The sequence below is a fragment of the Argentina silus genome (genome assembly GCF_951799395.1).
Source record: "Argentina silus genome assembly, chromosome: 21".
Lineage (NCBI taxonomy): Eukaryota > Metazoa > Chordata > Actinopteri > Argentiniformes > Argentinidae > Argentina > Argentina silus.
In genome coordinates, this window is record NC_139675.1 from 2,952,380 (window position 1) to 2,977,379 (window position 25,000).

Consider the following 25,000-nt stretch of genomic DNA (forward strand, 5'->3'; position numbering starts at 1 on the left):
ACCCCCCCAGGCTTTGGTGCTGGACCACTGGACCCCCCCAGGCCACCTTCTCGTGCTTTCCTGATCCTGTTTGGTGACGTGTTTCTGTGTTGTTCATTGCGGCCGCCTGAAGGGCGTTCATGTCCATCCGTTTCACCGTCTTCCCATTTGTCTTCCGTCTCCAGAGTGCAGCGAGGAAGGCTTCTGCACGGACCTCAGGGATCTGCTGCTGCAGTTGCCAGACGTCCACTACACCCTCCTCAACTACCTGGTCCACTTCCTCACCCAGGTGGAACAGCAGCACAAGGACAACCGCATGACCGCCCTCAACCTGGCAACCGTCTTCGGACCCAATGTCTTCCAGTGAGTTGTATATCTGTTCAGGAGGGTAGTTTTAGTTGGGGGGGTTGGGGGGGGGGGGGGGGGGGGCTTAGGGGGAAATACAGGGGTTGGGGAGTCCCTAATGGAGGGGCTGGTGATGATAAAACGTCACATAGGATGAACATGTTAAGGTTTGCCATTGAACACATCCGCCAGTGTAAGACCATAACACCATGTTTTCAGTTTGGTTCTTGAATTTCCTGACTAAAAATACATGGTCGACCGCGTGACCAGCCCTCAATCTGGCAACCGCCTTTGGCCCTCCATGTTCTCCAGTGGTCTTTACTGCCAGGCTCGCAGGCTTGTTACCCGCCGAGTGCACGTGGGGGGCGGAAATAGACGAGTTGCCAGGTTGTCCTCACAGCAGATGGCTGTCGTTAGTTTTATGGCATATGTAAGCGCAAGTCACTCACGGTGTGAGGTGATTTACGATGTGGCGGAGTTTGTCATGCAGAAAATGGCAGTTAAAAAACACTTAAGCCCGTTAAACAGATACACATTAAACTGTTCAGACGTGTTGACTCGTGTTCCAGTTGTGATGGTGTGAGGAGATGATCCGTGAATGTGCAGGATCAGTCAGGAAGAAAGCTGAATGACACAACAGACATAAACAGACATTATCTAGGTCCTCAACATGTTCTTCCTTAATATCCTCTTCCGATTGATTTCAGCCCCTGATATTTATCCTCTGCTGGCTGAAGTGCTTGGATGTGTCCCTGTTATTGGAGGACATCATCACCCCTGAAAGGACACCCGTGTCACCAGGCTTACGGTCTAGTCTCCCTCTGTCACTGACATTGCCCCATGTTTGTGACAGTCTTTGAATAGCTACAGGATCTGTAAGCTCTGAGACTTCATGGCCGAGTTTCATGTTTCAAGTTCAAGTTTGATTGGTTTTGAAGTGCATTGTCACCAAGGTCTCGACGCGCTGTGTGTCATCGAAAAACCAAACACATTTAACAAAACATCACATGAACCAAAGCGTGTGAGTACACAATCATCTCCACATGGGGAACGGGGAAAGGCAGCGGGGAGGGGGAGTTGCTAAGGGCAACCGTATGCAGCTCTAAAAAGGTGGGACTTGAGGTTCGTCTTTAAAGTGGTAACTGTCGCTGACCACCTGATCACCTGACCACCTGACAAGGGCAAAGACAAAGACTAAATAGTCTGGAGGTGTCTGTATGGTGATTGGTTGGAGGTGTCTGTATAGTGATTGGCTGGAGTTGTCTGTATAGTGATTGGCTGGAGTTGTCTGTATAGTGATTGGCTGGAGTTGTCTGTATAGTGATTGGCTGGAGTGTCTGTATAGTGATTGGCTGGAGTGTCTGTATAGTGATTGGCTGGAGTGTCTGTATAGTGATTGGTTGGAGGTGTCTGTATAGTGATTGGCTGGAGGTGTCTGTATAGTGATTGGTTGGAGGTGTCTGTATAGTGATTGGCTGGAGGTGTCTGTATAGTGATTGGTTGGAGGTGTCTGTATAGTGATTGGCTGGAGGTGTCTGTATAGTGATTGGCTGGAGGTGTCTGTATAGTGATTGGCTGGAGGTGTCTGTAACGTGATTGGCTGGAGGTGTCTGTATAGTGGTTGATGCCAGTGTGTCTGTCAACATTCCCCTGTCGTAAACCTGTATTGACAGGCAGCGTCAGGTTTCACATTGGTTCCCATGTGAAAGAGTGAGAGAATGCACAGGCACGTGCTGTTGCACACCTGGCCTTTCTCTCTTTCTCACCCCCCTCCTCTATCGCTCACTTTCTCACCCCTACCCCCCTCCGCTATCTCACTCTCTCTCGCTTTTCTCCCTTGTTCTCCCTACACCCCCCCCCCCTCTCTCTCTGTCCCCCCCCTTCTCTCTCTCTCTCTCTCTCTCTGTCCCCCCCCTTCTCTCTCTCCCCCCCATTTCCCCATCTCTTCTTTTCTTCCCATCCCTCTATCAGAGTTCCGATCATCTGTCCAACAGGGGGCGCTGTAGCTCAGCCAGCAAAGGCTAATGCCAATGGGCCTAAACATCTATACGGTAGTTTACCGCTGACAGAAACATCACTGCAGGAATTCAGAGAGGGCTTGTAAATGTCTTTGTTCATTTGCTAGCTGCATTGTGTGACCCTGATGCGCCGGCCCCTGTGTGGAGACTGCTGTCACTCCAGGACAGAGGACCTGAAAGGGACCGAATGCTTGTTGGTTTGTCTTCCGCTCTGCATATCATCTGACGATTAGGACAGGACTACCTTGAACGTCCTCGCACTACGTCACTGTCAGTGATAAGAGAGGTTCCTGTAAAGAGCGAGTGTGTGTGCGTGCGTGCGTGTGTGTGTGTGCGTGCGTGCATGCGTGTGTGTGTGTGCGTGTGTGCGTGCGTGCATGCGTGTGTGTGTGTGCGTGTGTGCGTGTGTGTGTGTGTCTGTGTGTGTCTGTGTGTACAGTGTGTGCGTGTGTGTGTGCGTGTGTGTGCGTGCGTGTGTGTGTGTACAGTGTACTCACAGTCCTAGTATCTCCTGTCCTCGCCATCCTATCTATCCTATCATATCAGTGTATGTTTCCACTCAGTTGTGCCCCCCCCCCCCTCTCCCCACCTGCCACTCTGCCTGTCTACACACCTCCCCTTCACTGCCAGTCTATCTGCCTGGATACCCCCCCCCCCCCCTTATGTGTTTGACACCCCTGCAAACTCTTCAATGCACCTGCCCCCCACCCCAGCCCTCCCCCTGTCCGCTTGCCCCCCCCTGCCTATCTACCCACCTGCCCCCCCCCCCGCCCCCCCCTGCCTATCTACCCCCCTGCCCCCCCCCCGCCCCCCCCCTGCCTATCTACCCACCTGCCCCCCCCCCCCCCGCCCCCCCCCTGCCTATCTACCCCCCTGCCCCGGCCTGGCTGGTAACTCTAATAATAAATCATCATGTCCGCGCCAGGAAACCCCCCCCTGGAGGCACGTGGGTCACGTCTCCCTGGACAGCATGTACAGGAAGCGGCTCTGGTACTGTACAGCATGTTCTCTCCATCAGAGATCAGGGTGGTGTGTGTGTGTGTGTGTGTGTGTGTGTGTGTGTGTGTGTGTGTGTGTGCGCGCGTGTGTGTGTGTGTGCGCGTGTGTGCGCGTGTGTGCGCGTGTGTGCGCGTGTGTGTGGTGTGGGAACATAATTAGGCCCAAAGCTCTGGTGTGTGATATCAAAGACCGCTGGGCTGATCGCTGACCGAAACTTGCCCCTTAAGAGCCTACCAGAACTCTGCCAAAGACTGGGCTCATATACTGTTCTTCTATTGGTGTGATAATCATGTACGAAATGTATAAACATGGCCATTGAGCATGTTGGGTACATGTTGGTCCTTTGATGCAGTTTGACCCAAGGTCTCTCTCGCTTTCTGTGTAACAAGATGCGATCCTCAGACAATAGGAACTCCATTGTTTCCTTCTCCTCATTATGGTTGACAAGATGTGGTATACACTCACCGGGCACTATTAGGAACACCTGTACACCTTCTCATGGTGGAGGTGGTATACTTTATTAGGAACACCCGTACACCTTCTCATGGTGGAGGTGGTGTATTTTATTAGGAACACCTGTACACCTTCTCATGGTGGAGGTGGTGTAATGGTGTGGGGAATGTTTTGGGTCTTTATTAGGAACACCTGTACACCTTCTCATGGTGGTGTGGGGAATGTTTAAATATTGACCACTTCTTCCCATTGTATTCCGTCTCCAACCCTCTCTCTTTCCTCTCCACGCCCAGTGTGTCCACGGGCTTCGACGGGATGAGGGAGCAGAACATCTGTAACAAGATCATGGCCAAGCTCATCCAGAACTACGGCAGGATCTTCCGGAGCGGGGGAGACAGGGGAGAAGACTTCGTGGGGGAGCACTCAACCCTGATCATGGTCAAAGTGAGTCACTCTGACGTTCGTATCGATCCAGCGTGACGCCACAGCGGTCACGACCCGGTACCTCCCAGGGAGGAATGTGTTTGATTGGATGTTCCTGCCTGTTGATTCATATTCCATGCACTTCTCCTGTTGATGTATCTTCTCCGTATCGATTTGACGACTTGCTGCTACAGTACTCCTCAAACACACTCTGAAGGAAAAGAGAATGGTGGGGGAAAACTCCTCCAGCGAAATGCAGGAAAAGAACAACACGGATACGCTTGGAGCCGTAAAACCCCTCTGGGAGATGATTTAGTTTATTATTTGTTTTAATTGATTGGCTATGAACAAGCTCACAGACTGTTTGTTTCTGATGCTTCCACCCTTTGATGTCTGGCTGACTCGGAGGGAGCTAGTTGCAGGGGTGCAGAGGTCGGCTGGACGTGAGCGGGGGACACATTTTGCGACGGGGGTCTGGTGGCATGCCTCGTGACCTTTGAGAAAAGGATACAGACAAATCGGTCCTCTTCATTTAGAACTGAAGCAAAGTACACGGCTAAATAGGGTGGGCCTTGCAGAGGGACACTTACTCTGGTACAGTGCAATCAGCCATAGGGTCGTTCAGACTGTACTGAATACCAGTATGACTGCATTGTCTTGACTGCGCGACAGGTATCCTCATTCTAGCAAAACCCGCGTCACCTGACGACGTGCCCCCCCTGTCCCCACTGTCTCCTACACTCTTGCCTATTAGCTACTTTCCAAGTTTGGGAGAAGAAAAACAAGTCTACAGAAGTTAACATACAAGTTTATCTGAGAAAATCCATACATCCATACTCTATGTATCCATAGGCATCTCTTCCCTCTCACAAAACACCCCTCTTATACAAAGTAAATTTCAACATATTCCGAATTTCCAGTGTAGGAAAGATGCCAGAGAAAATAACTCTGTCCTTGACTGATGATGTCGTTGGTGAGAAAGGTATTTCACACCTTTATGGCCAAGGGTGTACCTTCAGGGACAACAAGAGTTCTGAAGTATTGTATTGAAGACATACACTCAACCGGCCACTTTATTAGGTACACCTTGCTAGTACCGGGTTGGACCCCCTTTTGCCTTCAGAACTGCCTGAGTGTATATGTTGGCCTGTATTGTAGTGTGTATATATAAGCCATATAGTGTGTGAAAATGTCCTCTGTCCTGGTCCTGGTTTCTAGGAGGCCCACGTGAATGTGACAGAGCCAGAGAGGTCACCAAGGTCTCCCACATCGACCCCCACAAAGACCCCGACTCCAGTTCCCAGAAAGAAGGTGTGTGTGTGTGTGTGTGTGTGTGTGTGTGTGTGTGTGTGTGTGTGTGTGTGTGTGTGTGTGTGTGTGTGTGTGTGTGTGTGTGTGTGTGTGTGTTGTATCTGCTATGGAAAACAATGCTTAGGTATGCACCTTGTGTCAGGTGTACACAGGTACAATTCTCAGTATAAACCTGCATGAGGTGTCCATGCCACCTTAAATTCCCTGAAATAGCGCTTTTAAAACCAACCATGTGATCTGAGTGATGCAGAATGGGTGGACATGAACACAAACACAAAAGGACACAAAAAGATAAGATTATTCAGGCACTAAACTTATACATCCAGTACAGTCAGTCACTCAATCAATCAATAAATCAACCAATCAATCTATCTATCAAGTCCCTAAATCACCATTGACGTGTGTATCATTCCAGGCCAACCCGTGAGGATAGATAAGTGTTTTTAGAGCTTGCTCGCGTACGTGTGTTTGTGTGTGTGGGTGTCGACATTCCTGATACTGGTGACTCTACTGCATTGCTTGAAAGATTGAGCAATTGTCCCATTTTCATATTATTGGTAGTTTGATTTTGCCTGTCGGATAGTCCTGGGTTTTGACGTAGCAAAATGTATGAGCCTTTTTCGATAGAGATGAATAATGATGTGTGTGGTAATCCATTCAGATCTGTGTTTTGATCACATGGTACTGTGTGTTCTCTCCCTCATTCACACTCTGCATTGCCAGGCCGCATGCAACAGTCCACCAGACAACACAGACCCATCCCACCAACACCCAACAGCAGCCCCAAGGAAAAAGAAGGTACAGTCATCTAGTTTAGATGTGTTGAATACATTTTATATTAGATATTATGTTGTTGTTGTTCTCTCAGATTATAATATATAATAATAATATATGCCTTTTAGCTGACGCTTTTATCCAAAGCGACTTACATTGCAGTGAGTGCATATATTTATCAGTATGTATGGTCCCAGCGGGAAACGAACCCACAACCTTAGCGTTGTTAACGCCATGCTCTACCAACTGAGCCACAGAGGACCATCAGATTAAAAGGATGGAAGTTGGGCAGAGGCTCTTGGGCCTATGGTCAGGACATCTTTCAAATTCAATTATGTTTTACCCCAGACGATTTTATTTTTGCAGCATTGCAATATTTCTTTTGTTATTGCAAAAAGGATTGCCCCATCCTACTCATCACTCAACCACCACAGCACCATAATCAACAGTTTCATCATGTGTATCTGTTGATTAATCAGCTCACGGTTAGTACACACATGCCTCAATCTATCTGACTGTTTTTTACACACACACACACACACACACACACACACACACACACACACACACACACACACACACACATACCCATACCCACGCATGCACGCACACACACACACACACACACACACACGCACGCACGCACGCACGCACGCACGCATGCACACACAGACACACACACCCGCCCGCACACACACACACGCACGCACTTGTCTGTAATATTGCCTCAGTCAGGATTGCCCTGAGGTCAGCTGGCACCCTGATGGGCCAATCAACCGACCCACGCTGGCACATGACTTGATTTGATAATGGAAATCCTGAGGCAGAAAGCTACAACAGGGGGTGTGTCCTTCCATGTGTGTCCTTCCATGTGTGTCCAGTATCTGCTGTGTTGTGGGGTCATTAGAAGACTCGTCGCATCGACTGACTTCCTGAACATTTCATTTGGACCGTTAGTGTTGTGACTCAGGGTTGAGGCTGTCGTTGCTGTTTCTCTATGTTGTGTGCATCTGTGTTGGGTGTTTCTATGTTGGGTGTTTCTGAGCCTCACGGTCGAATTGAACACTCTAATATCCGAACATATGCCAGTGAAGAGATAAAGATGGAGAAATGCTGATTGTGCCAACAATGGGATTTAACGTGTGTGTGTATGTGTGTACGTGTGTGTGTGTGTGTACGTGTGTGTGTGTGTGTGCGCGCGCGTATGTGAGAGAGAGAGAGAGAGAATGTGTGTGTGTGTGTGTGTGTGGATGGATGAATGGATGGAGGTTAAGACACATTATTGCTGACTAAGTATATCTGCCATCCCTACAACCGCAATGAAACCAGCCTTGTTTCTGGCATCGGTTGCATTAATTTATCTCTCCTACTGCGCTGTTCCATGCATCATCTTGTTTCTGGCATCGGTTGCATTAACTTATCCATCCTACTGCGCTGTTCCACGCATCATCTTGTTTTTTTGGAGCCACACAAACAAACACCATGTTGGCATTCTAGGAAACGCCACGACATTGGGCCAACTGATTAATGGCTGCGAAAACATATCTGTTTATTTTGAGATTAAATAATCAGTTTGTGGGCCAGAAAGGAAAGAGGAGGAAAAACAAAGGAACTGAAATTGTCATGCAGTCATGTGTCACTGTATTGCCTCCCACAAACTCATAAAAACATTACAACTGTCGTTTGCGATGATTCACTCAGTCAAACTGCCTCCCCTGTTGATATGTCATTTATAAGTGCTATTGACTAATAGCCTTCAATTAGAACCTCTGTAGCGTAATAAATAATATGCATGCTGATTGGGGCTATTCTCCTCATAAAACGTGTGTAGAAGGTTGTGTCGATTATAAGGTTGTGTCGAAATATTTATACTTCATAACAGAGATCGGGTTGCAGATAAGTTAGGTATTGGTCTGCTATGGTTTGCTGTTGGTAATGGGATGTGTAGGTGGGGGGGGGGGGGGGGGGGCGACTATAGTTGAAAAGTTGTACTTTGTAGCTGACTACTCGTATGTGTTGTTTGATTAGTAAAACAGAGGGAGGTTAACCATGAGTAGTGCAGTGTGTGTATGTGTTTGATTAGTAAAACAGAGGGTGGTTAACCATGAGTAGTGCAGTGTGTGTATGTGTTGTTTGATTAGTAAAACAGAGGGAGGTTAACCATGAGTAATGCAGTGTGTGTATGTGGGCCCAGCAGCTCTGGATACACTGGAGGTGGACATGTCTCTTCTACTGGGGGCACAGGTGAGCTTAATATGGACAGTCCATCTGTGTGACGCACACACTTACTCAAACACACACTCATAGTCACACACAAACGCATACCTACACACACACACACACACACACACACTCACACACAAACGCATCCATATACACACACACAGCTTTATCATATGCAGGAGGTAGGTGTTGTGGAGTTGGTAAACATAGGGTTAGGGTTAGGGTTGGGTTAGGGTTAGGGTTATACCAGTGTTTCCATTCATGCATCAATTCTACATGTCATTGGTTGGATGTCTTTATAGCACTGTAGGCAGAGGGCTGGACTGTAAATTCTGCTCATCTGTCAAGGGTCGGGTCTCGTGGTGGGAAACACCAGATGGGTCACTGCAACTTCCGCAAATCAGTTGAAAGGTCCTAAAACTGTTGTGATGTCTATCGGATTCTGAACTGTTTGACTTGTTAATAACAGTTGTGCATTGTTTCCCTTGAGCTCTGTGCCAAGCGGCTTGCCCCATTTCACTTCTAAACATTATTTTGCTCTTAGAAATTGTTTCACAAAAAGGCCCCCCTGATCATGATCATGATTGACTTGCTGCATATTCCTTGTTCTCTTCTTAATTGTGTGTGTGTTCACATTTCATAAGAAAACATTCTGTTCTTATGGTAACAGCAATATTTGAATCTTCATATATGTCCCTTTCTGTGTTGACATCGTTTTTTGAAACACAGTTTCAATTTAAAGTTGTTTTGCCAGGGTATCAATTACAGTGAGAATCTTGTCCAAGAGGGCATGTTTACAAATCGTACAACCTATAAACAGGTAGGGCACTCATTCAAAAGAGCTTTCAGAGATGGTGGGCTGCCAACACTTCCCCCTGTCCTGTATCTAAAGGACATATTGTTTATTTATGAAACAAGTTTTCAGAGGTGGTTGTAAATGTCTCCAGAAATGAGTACCTGGTCAAATCACGATTTGGTGATATTTCCCTTGGCGGTCTCTGGTGTGTTACGGTGGTTTTGATCCAACATGTAACTGTTAAGCCGTTGTTTTGAAACAAGGTCACTTCCTGCCAGTGACTTCGGTCAGTTGGACTGAAAGGAGCGGTTTAAGTGGCCTATTTTTCAGTTATTTCCTGCATGCCACCTATCATTAACACATTACTGCCAATTTGTCCCTTTTTGTTACTCGGAGGTTTACCGACAGCTCTAATGTTCGAACATGTCCTGCCATCACCCTCTCACTATCTATTGCCAGTTGGGAAGTGCCACTTTCAGCCAAAGTCCATTACTATACTCTCAACATCTGAAGTGCAGGATGGGTGCTCCAGGCTAGAGCTTTTTGGGATGATTACGCACAAAAGAGGGGGCCATTAACTGACCCTTTTCCATGGTTCGGAGAAATCCAATCATTCTGGCCCAAACTGGGACGTTCCATTGATGAAAAGTGGCTCTCGACCCAGAAAGGTTGTGTTTTGCCTCCTGGTCCAGCAGTAGAGCATTGGTTTCTGTCTCGTACCGAGCCCTATGGTCGTTGGCTGCTGTGGCCCTGATCAATAGTCCAGCTCTAGGCTTCAGACCCATTACTCAGTCACTGTACTTCGCCAGAGGAGCGTCTGAAGAGCTAGGTCGCTGCGTTTGTTACCTCAGCATTGGTGAACTGGCAGTAGGGTTCTCTATCGTCTCAGGCTGAACTCTCCCTGAGCTTAGATTCCCTGGAAGATTTTATATTCCTCATTCAGTTTTTTTTTTTCTTGCTTACACACACACACACACACACACACCCACACAGACACACTTGTCACTTGTTTGCATTTGACCTGGACGGCACAGTGATGAATGAACACACCATAGAAATTAAGAAGGGTCCCTGTAAAGTGGCGGTCGTACGGCTGAGGTTCTACACGTATGTGAGAACAGACCCCCGCCACTTATACCCCTTGGAGGTCAACCAGGTAAGGGAGACATACGTCTGACCCTTTCATTGTCCCAGGCTAACCTTCCCTTCCCTCCCCTCCCTCCCTCTCTCTCTCTCTCTCTCTCTCCTTCTGTTGTTCTTTTATTAGTCATGTCTCTGCTGTCTGTCAATCCTCCAAAGCATGTTTTATCGTCACCCGACTGAAGGTTGACACGCCGCTCACCTGATTTCCCCTGAGTCTGTGTGGCGGTGCGGTGTACAGTACCTGTGTGGAAGTGCTACAGTAGGGGGGGGGGGGGGTATCGTTTACGTCCCGTGCCCAGCACAGGGTTCTCGTGTTACGGGTCCTGTCTCACCTGTCTGGCGTCTGTTCCTCTCGCTCTCTCGGCAGGTGAGGAAGGTAAAGAGTGAGACGGCGATGCACCGGGCCGTGCCCCACCCCAGCCACTCAGCCGGCCTGCCCCATGTGAGGCCCCCGCCCCTGGCTGTGACCCCGATGAGCCCCGGGCCTGAGAAGATGGAGACGAACCCTCCACCGGCGGGCCCCCCGGCACCCCCTGCTGCCCCTCGGCCCCCCACGGACATCAGCACGGCCGGGAGCATGGAGACCCTGAGCAGGTTGGCGTGTTCTGTGAAAACAGACCTGTCTTTTTTTTCTCAAGTTTTTGTTTGGAATGCAGTAGAAAGCTACAAATTGCTTGGTACTTTTTTGAAGAGGTTTGCTGAGTTGAGTTTCGTATCCGTTGTTTGTATCAGAATCATTCTAGACTACCTCACTTAGATCACAGACACATCGTAATGAGGTGAGACGAGGTTACAAGATGGCGGCTGTGATGTTGTTGAATTAGGAAGCAGACAATGTCCACTGACGGATGTGCAAACAGAAAACAGAAACGCATGCCAATTCGGGGAAATCGTGAACCACTTTTGTGCAAAATCCAAGACCTTAAATTACAAAACTTTGCACTGTATTCTTCATGTCTGTGCTGCAGAGCATTGGGCATGCTGTTTATCAGTCTGTGCACACGAGCTCTACCTCTCAATTATTGAAGCCTGTCTCAGAGAAACCCAGTTGCCACGAATGCCTGGCCTGATTTCAGAAACATGGCCCCATTGCTAACACCAGTTTTTATGATGTTGTTGGCGCTACAGTTACTCTCAAAGCATTTTAATCTTATCTGCAGTCTTCTGTAAAAACAGACCTTTATGATGACCGTATTATCAAAGACGGTCAAAGGTTGCACGGTAATCTGAAACACACAGCATACAGCCCATGGCATCTCAGTTGACAAGCGAAGCGACCCTAGTCCATAGTGTTACAATACATGTGTCTCCTAGTGTCATAGGGTTATAATGGTTATCAGGTTATGACTACTGTTTGCGTAGGAGACACACTCCTATCATTGGAGGACGAGGACGAGAATCTGGAGCATCCGGCCGGCGTTCGGGTTCTCGCGGGCCGGGCCACGATCGCAATGTGCTCGTGGCATCCATACATGCTTATAATAAGGAGGTGACACTGGAGCTTGCGGGGTTCGGGTGTCTCTAGTCTGGGAATAGAAGGGCGGTTCCTTGGCGCGTGTTGATGGATAGGGTGAACATTAGCCTGTGCTAACACACCTGGCCCGTGTTGCTGGTAAACAGAATCCTCCCTTCCGATAGTGTTATTGTGTCCAGGCAACATTTGGTCATGTTTCATTCAAATGCAACATCGAGACAGCTTCCATGTACGAGGGCCTATCGGCCCCATGGCATTCATATTGAGGGGATCAAGTTTTGGAGCTATTGATTGTTAATTATGATGGTATATTATGGCAAACTGTCGTCCCTAGTGGACACCTGTTGCTATATTTCATGTGATTTGTTTGTTTTTACTGCCTGCTTATTCACTATTAATAAATATATAAGTAAGTCCTGAACACACTGGCATTCGCCAAGTGTTTCTAGGAAATGAACTTGTTGCCCAGGTGGGGTTGGGGCATATCTGCAAATAGGTATTCTCATTTGATATCCAATATGAACTAATGGCCAGGAACATGTAAGCTGAGCTTGTCTTACAGGGGCAAATAGAACATATTTGCCAAGCACACAAAAAGTACGAACAACTTACAGGATGCTATACTTAACCTATACACGGGTCTGACTGCAGGGTTGATTCAGCCTGTGTTATACTGATGCAGTGCCAATGACCTTTATGTATGTTCCTCATCAGCATTTGGAAAGGGGACAGCAGTGTGGAGATGAACGCATTACATAAAGGTTATAATGTGACATCATGAGTGAGAAGTACACATCCTGACTCAGGTTGCTTCATTTAGATTTCATCTCAGATCACACGCACGGACGCGCGCACACACACACACACACACACACACACACACCCCCGCGCACACACGCATGCACGTGCATACCACATGCACGGATGCACACGCGCACACACACACACATGCACGCGCATACCACATGCACAGACACACACACACACACACACACACACACACACACACACACACACACACACACACACACACACGCATACCACAGGCACGTAATACATGCACGGACGCACACACACAAACTTGTGGAAGTTGCAGATTGTGTCCTATTGCAGGGCTATTTGTGTTCTTTCATCAGGATAAGACTGTGGTGAGATGAAGGCGTTCCGTCCTATCACTGCTCCCTGATGATACAGGTGTACTTTAACAAACGCCTTATCATATTTTTATATGTTTGTTTTTTTTCAAACAGCATGACCCGACCTTGTTGAAACTGTTGACAGTATCGAGAAATCTAAAAGCTTCAACAAATCTACATTTTTTTCACTTTTAGGGTCTAAAATTTTAGGGTCTCAATTTTCATTGGAGGGGGAGGGAGCTATCATTAGCTAATTATCCCTCCCTGGAGAGAATTCTGGAGACAGTAGACATGATGTGATTGTGTGTATGGGAACATAACCTTGTTGAGACGCGGCTTTCCTCGTTCGGAAAGCCTTTTGCAGTGAGTGATGTCGTGTGACACGTCATCCCGTATAATATACGCCATTTAGCTGACGCTTTTATCCAAAGCGACTTACACTGCAGTGAGTGCACACATTTCAGTATATATGGTCCCAGCGGGAATCAAACCCACAACCTAAGCGTTGTACGTGGGAACAATGTGCTTTGGAGGAATGGCTACGCGAGACTATTGGGAACATTGTTTTTCCAGTGGGGCAGTCACGCTCTTATATTTTTTCAAATTGCTATTGTTTTTGTCTTGTTGAGTTGGGGCGGTCCCACTCTTACATGTTTTACTGGGTAGAGACAGTGGAGAGAGACAGGAGAGAGAGGAGGAGGAGAGGGCGTGTCAGCAGGGCATGGCCCGGATTCTAACCCATGCCGCCGTGGGCATATGTGCACGCTATAGGCCATGGTGGGAGGCCACTGGACCACCCTAGGCCACGGGAACAGAACTCTTGACCATTATCTTCCATGTGTAAAAATGTGGCTGATACAATGACAGCGCTGTTTGATCTCCTGCTGTGATTGACGATCAATGCCCCCCTTCCAGCCCCAGAGCACTTGATTACAGTTGATTGGACATGCCTGGTCGACATCCTGCAGGATCTCCCATCTAGCCTGTCGATGACACTTGATTGTAAAATCTATGCCGTTGTAATCCATACCAGTTTGACGCTAGTCTCTGACGTGTTATTGTTCGCTTGGTGGTATATAAGGACACAACAGAAATACGTTTGTGGGGTTTGGTTTGTTAACCTGTGTGCTCCTGGCGGTTGTAAAACGTGCTTCTGACCAGGTTTTCACTCTGATTCACTGATAATGTTATTTTGTTTGTGTCAGATAATCATTAGACCTCAGGTATTGCACCAAATACTGCACACTAATAGTCGGTAAAACATAGTCATCAAGCTAAGGTATTGCACAGAGTATCGTAAACTTGACTTCTCACAACTGCTGCTCGGCAAAAAGCTAATTGTGATTCTGGTGGTGTTGCCTACTGTAGGCTCTGGTATACGTGTCTGTCACACAGAGATGAGTGAATCATTATCAATCATATGATTCATGTTCTCTTTTGGAGTCAGCTATAACGTAGTGTTAACTTGTGTCACTAGGTCATGTGACCACTATTATGCGGAGTCATTTACATTTACATTTATGGCGTTTAGCAGACGCCTTTATCCAAAGCGACTTACAACAATACATTTGTTTAAGTAAGTGAATCATCTATCCAACAGTCATCATAAGATTAGATTAGATTCAACTTTATTGTCATTGTGCAGAGTACAAGTACAGAGACAACGAAATGCAGTTAGCGTCTAACCAGAAGTGCAAAAAAGCAGAAAAGTGCAGTGTGAACAGTATATACAGGTAGTGCAGTATATGAGCAGTATAATAGTGCAGTATAGTATAAGTAGTGCAGTGTAGCAGTATATGAATTAGCAGTAGCATATAAGCATTATAAGCAGAATAAATAGGATGCATAAGACAAAGTAATCAATGCTCACACCAGGGGCCATTGGCAGTCGTAATGCCAGTAGGCACATTATTATTTTTTTTTTAATATATTTTATTAGCAGGAGAGAACTTGTACAGGGGGGTAGCAGGGGAGAAGAGGTCTCGGGGTTAGGGTTAGTATAGGGGGGTAGTGAGGGTGAAGCAGTTTAGGAGGGAAGAAAAGGGAGGGAGTCTGCTTTATCATGTCCATAACCATCAGAGGTTTATTAGAGATGTACAGCTCTTAGGCACTAACTGCGCGTCAACGTTTTCCCCTCTTCACTCCTTCAGTACCAGGTGTCAGGTACCACTACCAGGTGTCCTCTCCCTCCTTCAGTACCAGGTGTCCTCTCCCTCCGCCCTGCGTCGAGTGGCAACAGCTTGCATCGCCACTTCACAGGGACTGTAAATCTTTTGGGGATCTTTCCAACACCCTAAAAATCCCCCCCATCAGGAGGTATCGGGTGGTCAATACGGGTACAGGGTGACACGGGGCTAGGGGGGGGGAGGGGAGGCTGTGGGGGGGGGGAGACCACCGTAGTGTGCCTAAGTAAGAAGCCTTGGCTGACTGCCTGACGAACGCTAACATGCTATGTCGCTAGGCTAGCTGACTGGCACAGTGTTGATACCTGCTGCAATCACATGATGCTGCAATCACATGATGCTGAGAGACCTTTAAAGCTCTTCGGGCGAGACAGGGTTCCCCCCGCCTATTCGCATACATAGCTGCCTCTCACTACGAGTGAACTTCCATCTAAATTGGGGTCTTGGTTTTCATACCACTCCCTGCCCTCGCTTACTGTCCATAGGTATGTGCCAGGCTTGTATCTGTGTCAGGGTCGTGTCCAACGCCCAGCAAGGGCAAACCGGGCCAAACTGGATCTAAAGGAGAGCATGCTAGCAGTCTTGAACTACTTTTTTTTTTCTAAATAGAGTCCACCAGCTGTAAATGTAATGCTTGAATGAATTATTTAATTTGATTACATCTGTTGAGGCCAAAATTCAATTTCTGAGTGGTCATTTAAAAAAAGAAAATGTTTTTTTTTTTCTCAGACTGATGTGTTTACCACAACAAGCACCTGTCACTTACATACCACTCGTCACTTGACCCCCGGGGTCAACCCCTGGGATATCCCCTGGCCTTGTGGCTCCTCCTCCACTTGTCTGTTCACTCTTTCCTTCTCTTTCTCTCTCTCTATTTCTCCTTTCCATCCCCTATTCATCATCTTTATGAGACCTGAAATGACAACCGATTTTGGTATTGATATCAATCGGCACATCTCTCTCTCTTTTCCGCTGTGTGTGTCCTACAGTACCATTGTGCGAACCTAGAACCTGGAACGAGACAACCAGTCAAATAAGCCGCTATTAAGCCATGAATAAGAGCTGGGTTTCCACGTCTGCCTCTCACCGGAGTGGAAAATACCGCTTAGCCGGTGACACTGCCTCGTGAACTCCACATGTGCATGTTTGACATTGAAACTGGCCGCCTTTCTGCGAACTGGCACCAATCATGATGTCTCACTGAGTACATAACACTACAGATGGTTGCCTGGGGTACGATAGAGAGGTTTTGCCATGGTAAGTGGGGCCAAGAGTTTCTTTTCTGGCTGTGTTCCTGGGATCAGGAGGAACTCTGGGCCCGTATCATAAGAGTTCAACTCTATGTAGTAACTAGTCAAACTAGGGTATGGGGTTTTTCATGGTCAGGGGACACCTCTGGGCCTACTAGCTGTTTCTTTGTGAAGTTGAGGCATTATCATTTCCCCTGAGGCTAACAAACACCCTCTACAGTTCTTTACATTTTGTATACCAGAAGTCACTTACCCCTAGGGTAACCCTAACCGTAACCCTAACCCTAACCCCTAGGGTAACCCTAACCGTAACCCCTAGGGTAACCCTAACCGTAACCCTAACCCCTAGGGTAACCCTAACCCTAACCCCTAGGGTAACCCTAACCCTAACCCTAACCCCTAGGGTAACCCTAACCGTAACCCTAACCCCTAGGGTAACCCTAACCGTAACCCTAACCCCTAGGGTAACCCTAACCGTAACCCTAACCCCTAGGGTAACCCTAACCGTAACCGTAACCCCTAGGGTAACCGTAACCCTAACCCCTAGGGTAACCCTAACCGTAACCCTAACCCTAACCCCTAGGGTAACCCTAACCCTAACCCCTAGGGTAACCCTAACCGTAACCCACCATCGCAATGCCTTGTGAACCTGTTAGCCTTTAGCGTCTCATTGGCTTGCATGGGGGCACATACAGGCTCTTATGTGTAGTTGCCATGGTTCGCTGAACAGTGTGATGTAACCCATTGGCTTCTTAGAAGCCCATTGAAAGTGGGGTGGGCAGGTTGGGGGGGGGAGTGTCGGGGGGGGGGGGGGGGGGGTGGCGTTGAGGAACATAACAGTGTGGTGAGAGTCGAGCCCCCTCTGGGACGGGTATTGTTGGCTGACAGGGAGACTCATCCGTCACTGTGATTGGATGCCCTGGATTCAAGGTGAGGGAAGAACGTGATATCAGATCAAAACGTGGTGTCGGGTCTTCACCCTCCGTAACCTATAGGTTACGAAAGACCTCTCCGCCCTGCTGGAGACCGGGCATGTCCAATGATCACATTTTACACTGTGGTGTTGCAGTGCTGTGCAGCCTAAAAGGAAGGGCCGAGATTTTGGCTCGAACGTATAGAGGAGATGATACGCAAATGGCCACATTCAAGATTTGCTATGTTTAACTTAAAGTCCAGTCTCCTGTATGATTCATACTTGGCCTCGGTTTTGCCCACCTGCAGGCTGTTGGGATTTCCTCCGTTTTGAGTGTGGAGGATTTGCTGATGCCACGCTCATCTTTGTTGTCTGTTCTCCCCAGTAAGTCGTGTATCAATCAGATATTAAACGTTGAGTCGACCCTGAAGTCACGGCGTCCATGGCCGTCTCTCTTTATTACCAGTCGCTTACTTGCATGTTCGCATGGATCTACTAACTTGACCCCCCGTTGACCTGTTGGCTTATGAAAATCAGCATGAAGATCTGACCCTGGTGAACCGTATGTCATTAGAAGTCGTTTGGACTCATCTTATCGCACAGGTTACTTCCCCTCAACGGTGACTTGCTTTCAACAGATGTTAAATGACTCTTTATTGGCTTTGATCGTGACAACTGAAGTTCCATAGTCCAACAGCTTAGATGTGGGTTCATAACGAAAGTAAGACTCAGTGGATCAACTGAATGTCCATATATGGTTCGGAGGGAGACCGGCAATGTGTGTGTGTGTGTGTGTGTGTGTGTGTGTGTGTGTGTGTGTGTGTGTGTGTGTGTGTGTGCGTGTGCGCGTGCGCGTGCGCGCGCGTGTAACAGCCATATTATTTTCCATTCATAAATGGCTTCGTTTCTCTGCGGGCCCTGCCCATTCCCGTATTGGCAGAAACGTGGTAAGCTCTGAAGCGTGATGGCATTGTTGTGCTCGTACACACCCTTCTCCATGGAGGAATGTACAGTGGGTAACTGATGTTATGAGAGGGTATACAGAGTTAGGGCTTAGGCAGGCTTTAGCAGCCCCAAGCCCTTTACGTTCGGTACACTGCCGCTCGAGTTCTTCGACAAGCATTCTAAGAATGTCCGAGAACGACCGTGATTGTCCTTATGAATGCTACATGAAATGGGGGGGGGGGGGGCGGGGGGGGGTGGCGCTGGATGCCCAGAGGAGAGAGGGAGGAAGGAAGGAAGGAAGGAAGGAAGGAAGGAAGAGGGGTTGGAACCATATATTATAGAAAATACATACTTGATTGAACGGGCATACAGTAGCCCTCTGTGATCTGCAGTATGAACACGAGTCCTATTGCAACGTTCTCTACGGTAGTAGCCTGGTCCCAGATCAGTGTGTGCTTCAGTCAACTCCTTGGACTGTAGGACCTGGCTAAAGTGCATACAGATCTGGGACCAGGCTTTGACTCGTTATCCTTTTCCCCCCCGTCTGATCAAGGCATTTTATGTAGACAGCTTCTCCACAGGCCGCCTTCATTCATAATCGAGTTTAATTAGAAATGGTCTTGTCTTCAAAATGGCGGATGGTCACCCGCCTTGTTGCCAGTTTGCCTTTGGTAGTTTTCCGTAACCTTTAGGAGGATCAAGTCTTTTTCCAGGTCTCACCAACAATGGCCCCTGTTGTTCTCGCAGTAAGGTAGTGGGTAAGCAGGATTTCCGCTTTTGTAATTCATGACGGCACACACATTATTTTAATACGCTTGCCAGACTGTAACACCGCCTGAGAACATTGGTGCAGGGGAACTGTTTCTCTGAGCGCTGGCTTCCGCCAGGAGTTGGGAACGTTGTGAAATGCTATGCTATGAGGTGAGGTACGCCTGGTGCCTTAATCCAAGGGGGGATTTCAAAGACGATGTACGCATGTTGTATTAGAGGAAAGTTGCACACACACACACACACACACACTCTATTTTTCTTTCTTTTATTCTTGCATTCTGTTTATCTGTCTGTCTCTCTCTCTCTCTCTCTCTCTCTCTCTCTCTCTCTCTCTCTCTCTCTCTCTCTCTCTCTCTCTCTCTCTCTCTCTCTCTCTCTCTCTCTCTCTCTCTCTCTCTCTCTCTCTATCTCTCTCTCTCTGTCTCTCTCTCTCTCTATCTCTCTCTATCTCTCTCTCTCTGTCTCTCTCTTTCTCTATCTCTCTCTCTCTGTCTCTCTCTTTCTCTCTCTCTGTCTTTCTCTCTCTTTCTCTCTCTCTCTCTCTCTCTCTCTCTCTCTCTGTCTCTCATGCACACACACATTCAAAATGCTCCCTCACCTCAACACAAACACACATCACAACATCTCTCCCACACACTCATTCTTAAGGATGAAGAGGGTCATGTGAGGTCATGTTCCTGCCTGACTGACTGAAACCCAAATCCTTTGTTTTGAACATGCGGTAGGCCACATCCCAGGCAGCTGAACCAATGTGTTTTTACCTCCCCATGACACCACACACACACACACACACACACACACACAGAACGCTGCTACGTGAAGGTGCAGCACGTACTGAAAAACAATCCAGAGCCAAAATATTTACTGAATGGCCCATTCAATAGCAATTCAGTCTTATGTGTATTAGTGCTTCTATTGTTTATTTCAGCAGAATCCCAAAAGTGGCTGAACACATTTACAACCCATGATTAGAGTATTAGCCATTGTTTATTGGCCTACCTGGCAACTCCCATATAGGTACTGTTCTCTCAGAGTAATGGGAAAACAGTGTTGCTGAATGTGGTTAATTTTCCTCATGTGGGCCCAGGCTGTTGCTGTTGACTCCTGTTATGGAAAATACATTCATAGAACTATGAGTGATAAATCCTAGACTTCCACCACACTCCCCTCTCTACCATGAAGGCCTTGTTGCAGGCACAGTATTCTACCAAATATCGGCTACATCATACAACTACATACAAACGAGGATATATGGATTTTCCAACGTAGGTCCTAACCAAGGCCCTCATCTGGTTAAAGGGCATTTTTTCAGTCCTTGCTGGCTGCTTCTCAAGTGCAAGTGCAGCCGTAACCTTGTCCCCAGGCTATTCTGCACAGCGCACAGTAACCTGGAATAACAACGACTCAAACCTGGCCTTAGCAGGGGTGCAGTTACTGAGTAAAGAATTTGTCATTATTTGAATTCAGCGAATCACGCGACTGTGAGGCGTGGCTCCCGGTCTTTCTATTGAGCAAACAAAGGCCAAGTTTGACCTGTTGGTCCACCAGAAATTCCATGCATTTAGGGTGGGAAATGTTTGGGAACAAGATTAGTGCAGCCCTAGGGGTTGTTTTCAACCTGTTTATACAGCATATAGACACCTAATGTACGTGTCTTTGTTGTCCCTAGGCAGAGATAAGCTTACCTATCAACACTCATCCATCACATCAACGAGCAGGGCCCTGCCCTTGTACCTTTGCTAACCCCAGGGCATTCACTTCTTCCATTAAGTTTTTTACCTTTGTGATTACCACCTAACTTCCATTGTGCATTCTATTGATTCTGATTCCAGGTGAATGTTGAATAATGAAGTGGTGTTGTTGTTTATTCGTCTCACCTGGCACCTGCACACAGTTCACCTTCAGTTCCGGCGTGTGTTGTGTTTTCCCACCTAAAGGCTGGCTTTACAGGAGGATGTTTTTTCGAGGACTAACCTTGTCAAAAGAAAAACAAATAAAAAAAAACGCTTCGGTTATGAAACTTCTGAAACGTTCGCTCTGTCAAAGTCAGGGCATGTGAATGTTAAGCAATCTCAACATTAAGTTCCCTTTATCATTGCATAATGTTATCATGTGTTCCTGGCCCAGCTCCAGCCAGAGCCAGCAGCAGGCCTGTATCGGAGGAGGGCATGTCTCTCTGCTATGGTTATAATAATTACTAGGGACAAGCCTAACAAACGCACTGAACTGTAGCGCTCGGTGGCTATTGTTCTATGGACAAAAGGCAGCCCTGCACCACTATTTTCAGCCCCAAAACACATACGAGAAGCAGAGAGAAGCAAAAAAAAAAAAACACCATGCTGAACTGTTCATGAGATATTGCGTCACTGTCACACAGAGTAGCTAACTGTTTGTTTTGTTGGTGTTTTTTTTTTCTTTCTTTCTTTCTTTTTTTTGTTTCATTTCAGCTCTCAAGAGGAGGACAGGCCGATATCTCCATTCTATATGAGGTAAGCCCAAAGCCCCTGTCCTTGTTTTTTTGACCAGCTCTCGTACTCATTCTCATGGAAAAGAGGATTCTAATTCTAATTCTGATTCTCATTCTAATAGAGCAGGGCTACCGCAGATCCTCTATGCTGTCTCAATGCATTAGGAAACAATAGAACTACCAGGGGGGGTGGTGGTGGGGGGGGTTGAAGGGTTGAAGGGTAAGGGGGGGGGCATGTACATGCAACAGTTCTCCCAGCAAGGCAAGCTGTTGTTGTTTTGTACTGGCAGCGTGTGTAAACGTGGTCTGGCCGACCACAGCTTCCCGTAAAAAAACTAAACACCCCTCCCCGAGGGGAGGGGGGGAGGGAGGGAGGGGGGCCTGGGTCTGTTGTGAAAGGCTGCATTGGGAGGAGGCTGACCCTTTTGGTCATTGTTGTCATGTCAGAATGGATACTGACCTGATGAACTGTATGCACCAGGCTGCCTGTTTCATTCGTCCAATCACAGTGTTGGGGAAACGCTTTGAGTTCTTGAATGACATGAACGTAAACTTGCAGGTATACGGTAGGTTGCTGTGTGTTGACCAGGTTTGGGTCAATTCCATGTCAAAACAGGTGTTGAATGGCACTTGTGTCGATACATTCCATGTTAAAATCAACAGATGGGAAATGACAAAGTGCTGACCCCATTTCTAGTAGAAACTGTTTTGAATTAGAATCAGAATTATTTTATTTGGCCAGGTATATTTGCATATACAGGAAACTGACTTGGTGAATGAACACTGTGAAACAATCAACATGTTTGTCAAAAACTCAAAGCTCATTGTCTTGGTGGACAGTACTGTATGAGCAAAGACATCTACCTATGAACTTTTTTTGACCCATTGTTTTGTGGTGATATGACAACAAACCCCAGAGGCCCTGTGATGGAACCTGATCATTCCGCTTTGACAGTTAATCAATGTTGACAGTTATTCAATGACTCGTCCTCCAGGCAGTTGTAGACTTTGATGACATCACGTCCGGTCTTGCTATTACTGCACAGTTGCAACACTTAAGTCATTCGAAGGCTGCATGCACACTTCGCGGGATTCCTCTCAAATGCCCGGTTATGCTTCTGCATTCAAGACCAACTGACATTTTCACGACTGTGATTTGTCGTTCATCGACAGGCCGAGAGGTCATAATGGAGCCAGTATAGATGATGCAAGACCTTGACACCAGAGTTACATTATATATAGTGTGCTGGTCTGCTTATGTGCTGGTCTGCTTATGTGCTGGCTCACACACCTCCCTCTCTGACGGCTCTGAATTACGAACTCCAGCCAGGGCCTACTTGCACTAAGTCACATACACACACTCTGGGGACCACGGGGAGGCTTAATCCCTGCCCAGTCAGGAACAGAACTGGAAGGCAGCTCACCACCACGACACTTTCCCTTCCTGCGGTGACAAAGGATTTACAGGATCTTGGCTAATGGCTGGCTGTGGTGTAATACTGGATAACCTAAATGGACGCTCGGTTAGAAAGCCCGGTATGTTGGGCACACGGTGTGGTGGATTTCACAGTGGGAATTTTTTCAAACCTCCTAATGATTGACTGTTAATTTGCTTTCTCTACCATTTGAAGGGTGGGTGGGTGCGCGTGCGTGCGTGTGTGTGTGTATTTAGGACTTGTGCACCTCTGTGGAAGTACCTCTATTAGCCTAGCACTTTGACCCATCCCAGATCTAACGACTGTGAGCTTAGCTTTAACTAACCTGCTTTAACTCCCCGCTTTATAGACTATTTACATTACATGGCAACTACATTAGCATTAGCGCCTCTGACCCACTCCTTTTAGACTGTTAGCGTAGCGCTATCGCCCACTCTGTAGAGACTGTTAGCCTATCGTCCCAGTCCATAACAGTGCTCTCTGTATAGCCTCATTTCTGACCCATTCAGTTACCGAAACATTCATTCATTCTTCATCTCCATAGAATCCAGAGTCCCACACTATCAGAGCAACATATTTCCAGACATTAGCCCGGTCCCTGTAGCATTTAAGCAGACATTGTATACTCCGCTGTTATACCTCTTTAATCTGTTACCATGGCTACAGTATTAGAACACACAGGCCCCCAGTGACATTGGCCCCCAGTGGTTCGCCTTGAAATCATAATGATCCCTCCAATTAATTTGCAAGGCAAAGCCACTCTTATTTATTTCAGAAGAGAACATTTGATTTGAAAATGGCATTGTGGATTAATCGTACTTTGGCGATGGTTCAATCAGACTTATTTTAGTAATAACACATACATGGTACGGCCTTGTAGTAGTTCCATTTCGAGGTCTCTCTAGATGGAGGTATGTCTGTTCTGAGTCACCCTCTCATTTTGTTTGTCTGGTAAGGAGGTTTGTGCTCCACTGGTGACACAGACCAGCAGGAACATCCCATACCAGAGGTGTGACTGTCTTTCATGGGTGAAGGTAATGGCTAACTTAACTTGGTGATACAATAAGCTCTTTCCAGACAGTGATGTCACTTCCTGGAATAGATTAGCGAGTGCCCCCATTGCCCGTTTTGGCATGGGTCACACACACACACACACACACACACACACGCACACACACACACACACACGCACACACACACACACACACACACACACACACACGCACACACACACACGCACACACACACACACACACACACACGCGCGCACACACACACACCTCCGAGCTTCGGATCTTATTACACATTGCATAACACATATTTCCCCTTTCCCATCGGAGAACAACTGCTCTGGGCTTTGAGCAGTCTAAATATGGCCCTGTCAGGACAACAACAGCGCATAGCATTCACATTATGAACAGAGTTAAGTATCTACGATGTGTTTTAACTCAATAATTACAGTGTGGGATTCAATATCAAAGACATTTCAAAATGAACAAGGAGGCTCAAGTTCACGAGGGTATGGTGCCACACCTCAATGGAAAAGAGGGAGTCAAAACCTCCTGACTTGGTGACTTTGAATATCTTTGTTCAGGTCACTTATCTCTCGTTGGCCCCCCAAATGATTAACATCAGAGCTGTCCGTCTGTCAACGTGGTGGGAGCTTGCTACTGTAGGGGATATGGGGATCACTGAACCACAGCCAAAGTCACTCCAGTTAGCACAACCGTCCTCCTGTGCCTCAGACCTGTTCCCCACCATGAATTACATACGGTATGATACTACTACATGGTACATGATACTGTACGGTATGTACGGTATCTCATAAGACCACTGTTGCCTCAGGCAAGGTTGTTCCGGAGGGTCCCATCCATTCTCTGGTGTTTTCTCTCCAGTGGCTCCCTCTCAGTTCTCAAAACCTCCTTTCCCTGACGTGTGTACTTGCGCACTCCACACCATTT

At 47.3% G+C, this 25,000-nt stretch overlaps 2 protein-coding genes across 5 annotated transcripts in view; both read left to right on the top strand.

Annotated features, from left to right (window-relative positions):
- The window catches only part of LOC310820952 (protein FAM13A-like), a gene marked incomplete at its 3' end in the record, with an annotated part of 25,178 nt that extends 17,969 nt beyond the window's left edge, over positions 1-7,209 (top strand). Inside the window, exons 4-8 of the mRNA XM_083692796.1 lie at positions 165-342; positions 4,088-4,257; positions 5,436-5,528; positions 6,252-6,326; positions 7,184-7,209. Of these exons, the coding sequence (XP_083548922.1) occupies positions 165-342; positions 4,088-4,257; positions 5,436-5,528; positions 6,252-6,326; positions 7,184-7,209 (542 nt within the window). The remainder of the gene's footprint in view (positions 1-164; positions 343-4,087; positions 4,258-5,435; positions 5,529-6,251; positions 6,327-7,183) is intronic.
- LOC310821178 (protein FAM13A-like) overlaps positions 5,494-25,000 on the top strand; it is a 46,662-nt gene continuing 27,155 nt past the window's right edge. For 3 of the 4 annotated variants that reach the window (XM_083693109.1, XM_083693112.1, XM_083693110.1), the window contains exons 1-4: positions 5,494-5,528; positions 6,252-6,326; positions 10,832-11,058; positions 21,584-21,625. In XM_083693109.1, coding sequence (XP_083549235.1) covers positions 10,859-11,058; positions 21,584-21,625 — 242 coding nt within the window. In that variant the 5' untranslated portion in view covers positions 5,494-5,528; positions 6,252-6,326; positions 10,832-10,858. The remainder of the gene's footprint in view (positions 5,529-6,251; positions 6,327-10,831; positions 11,059-21,583; positions 21,626-25,000) is intronic. The other variant, XM_083693111.1, reaches the window with a different exon arrangement.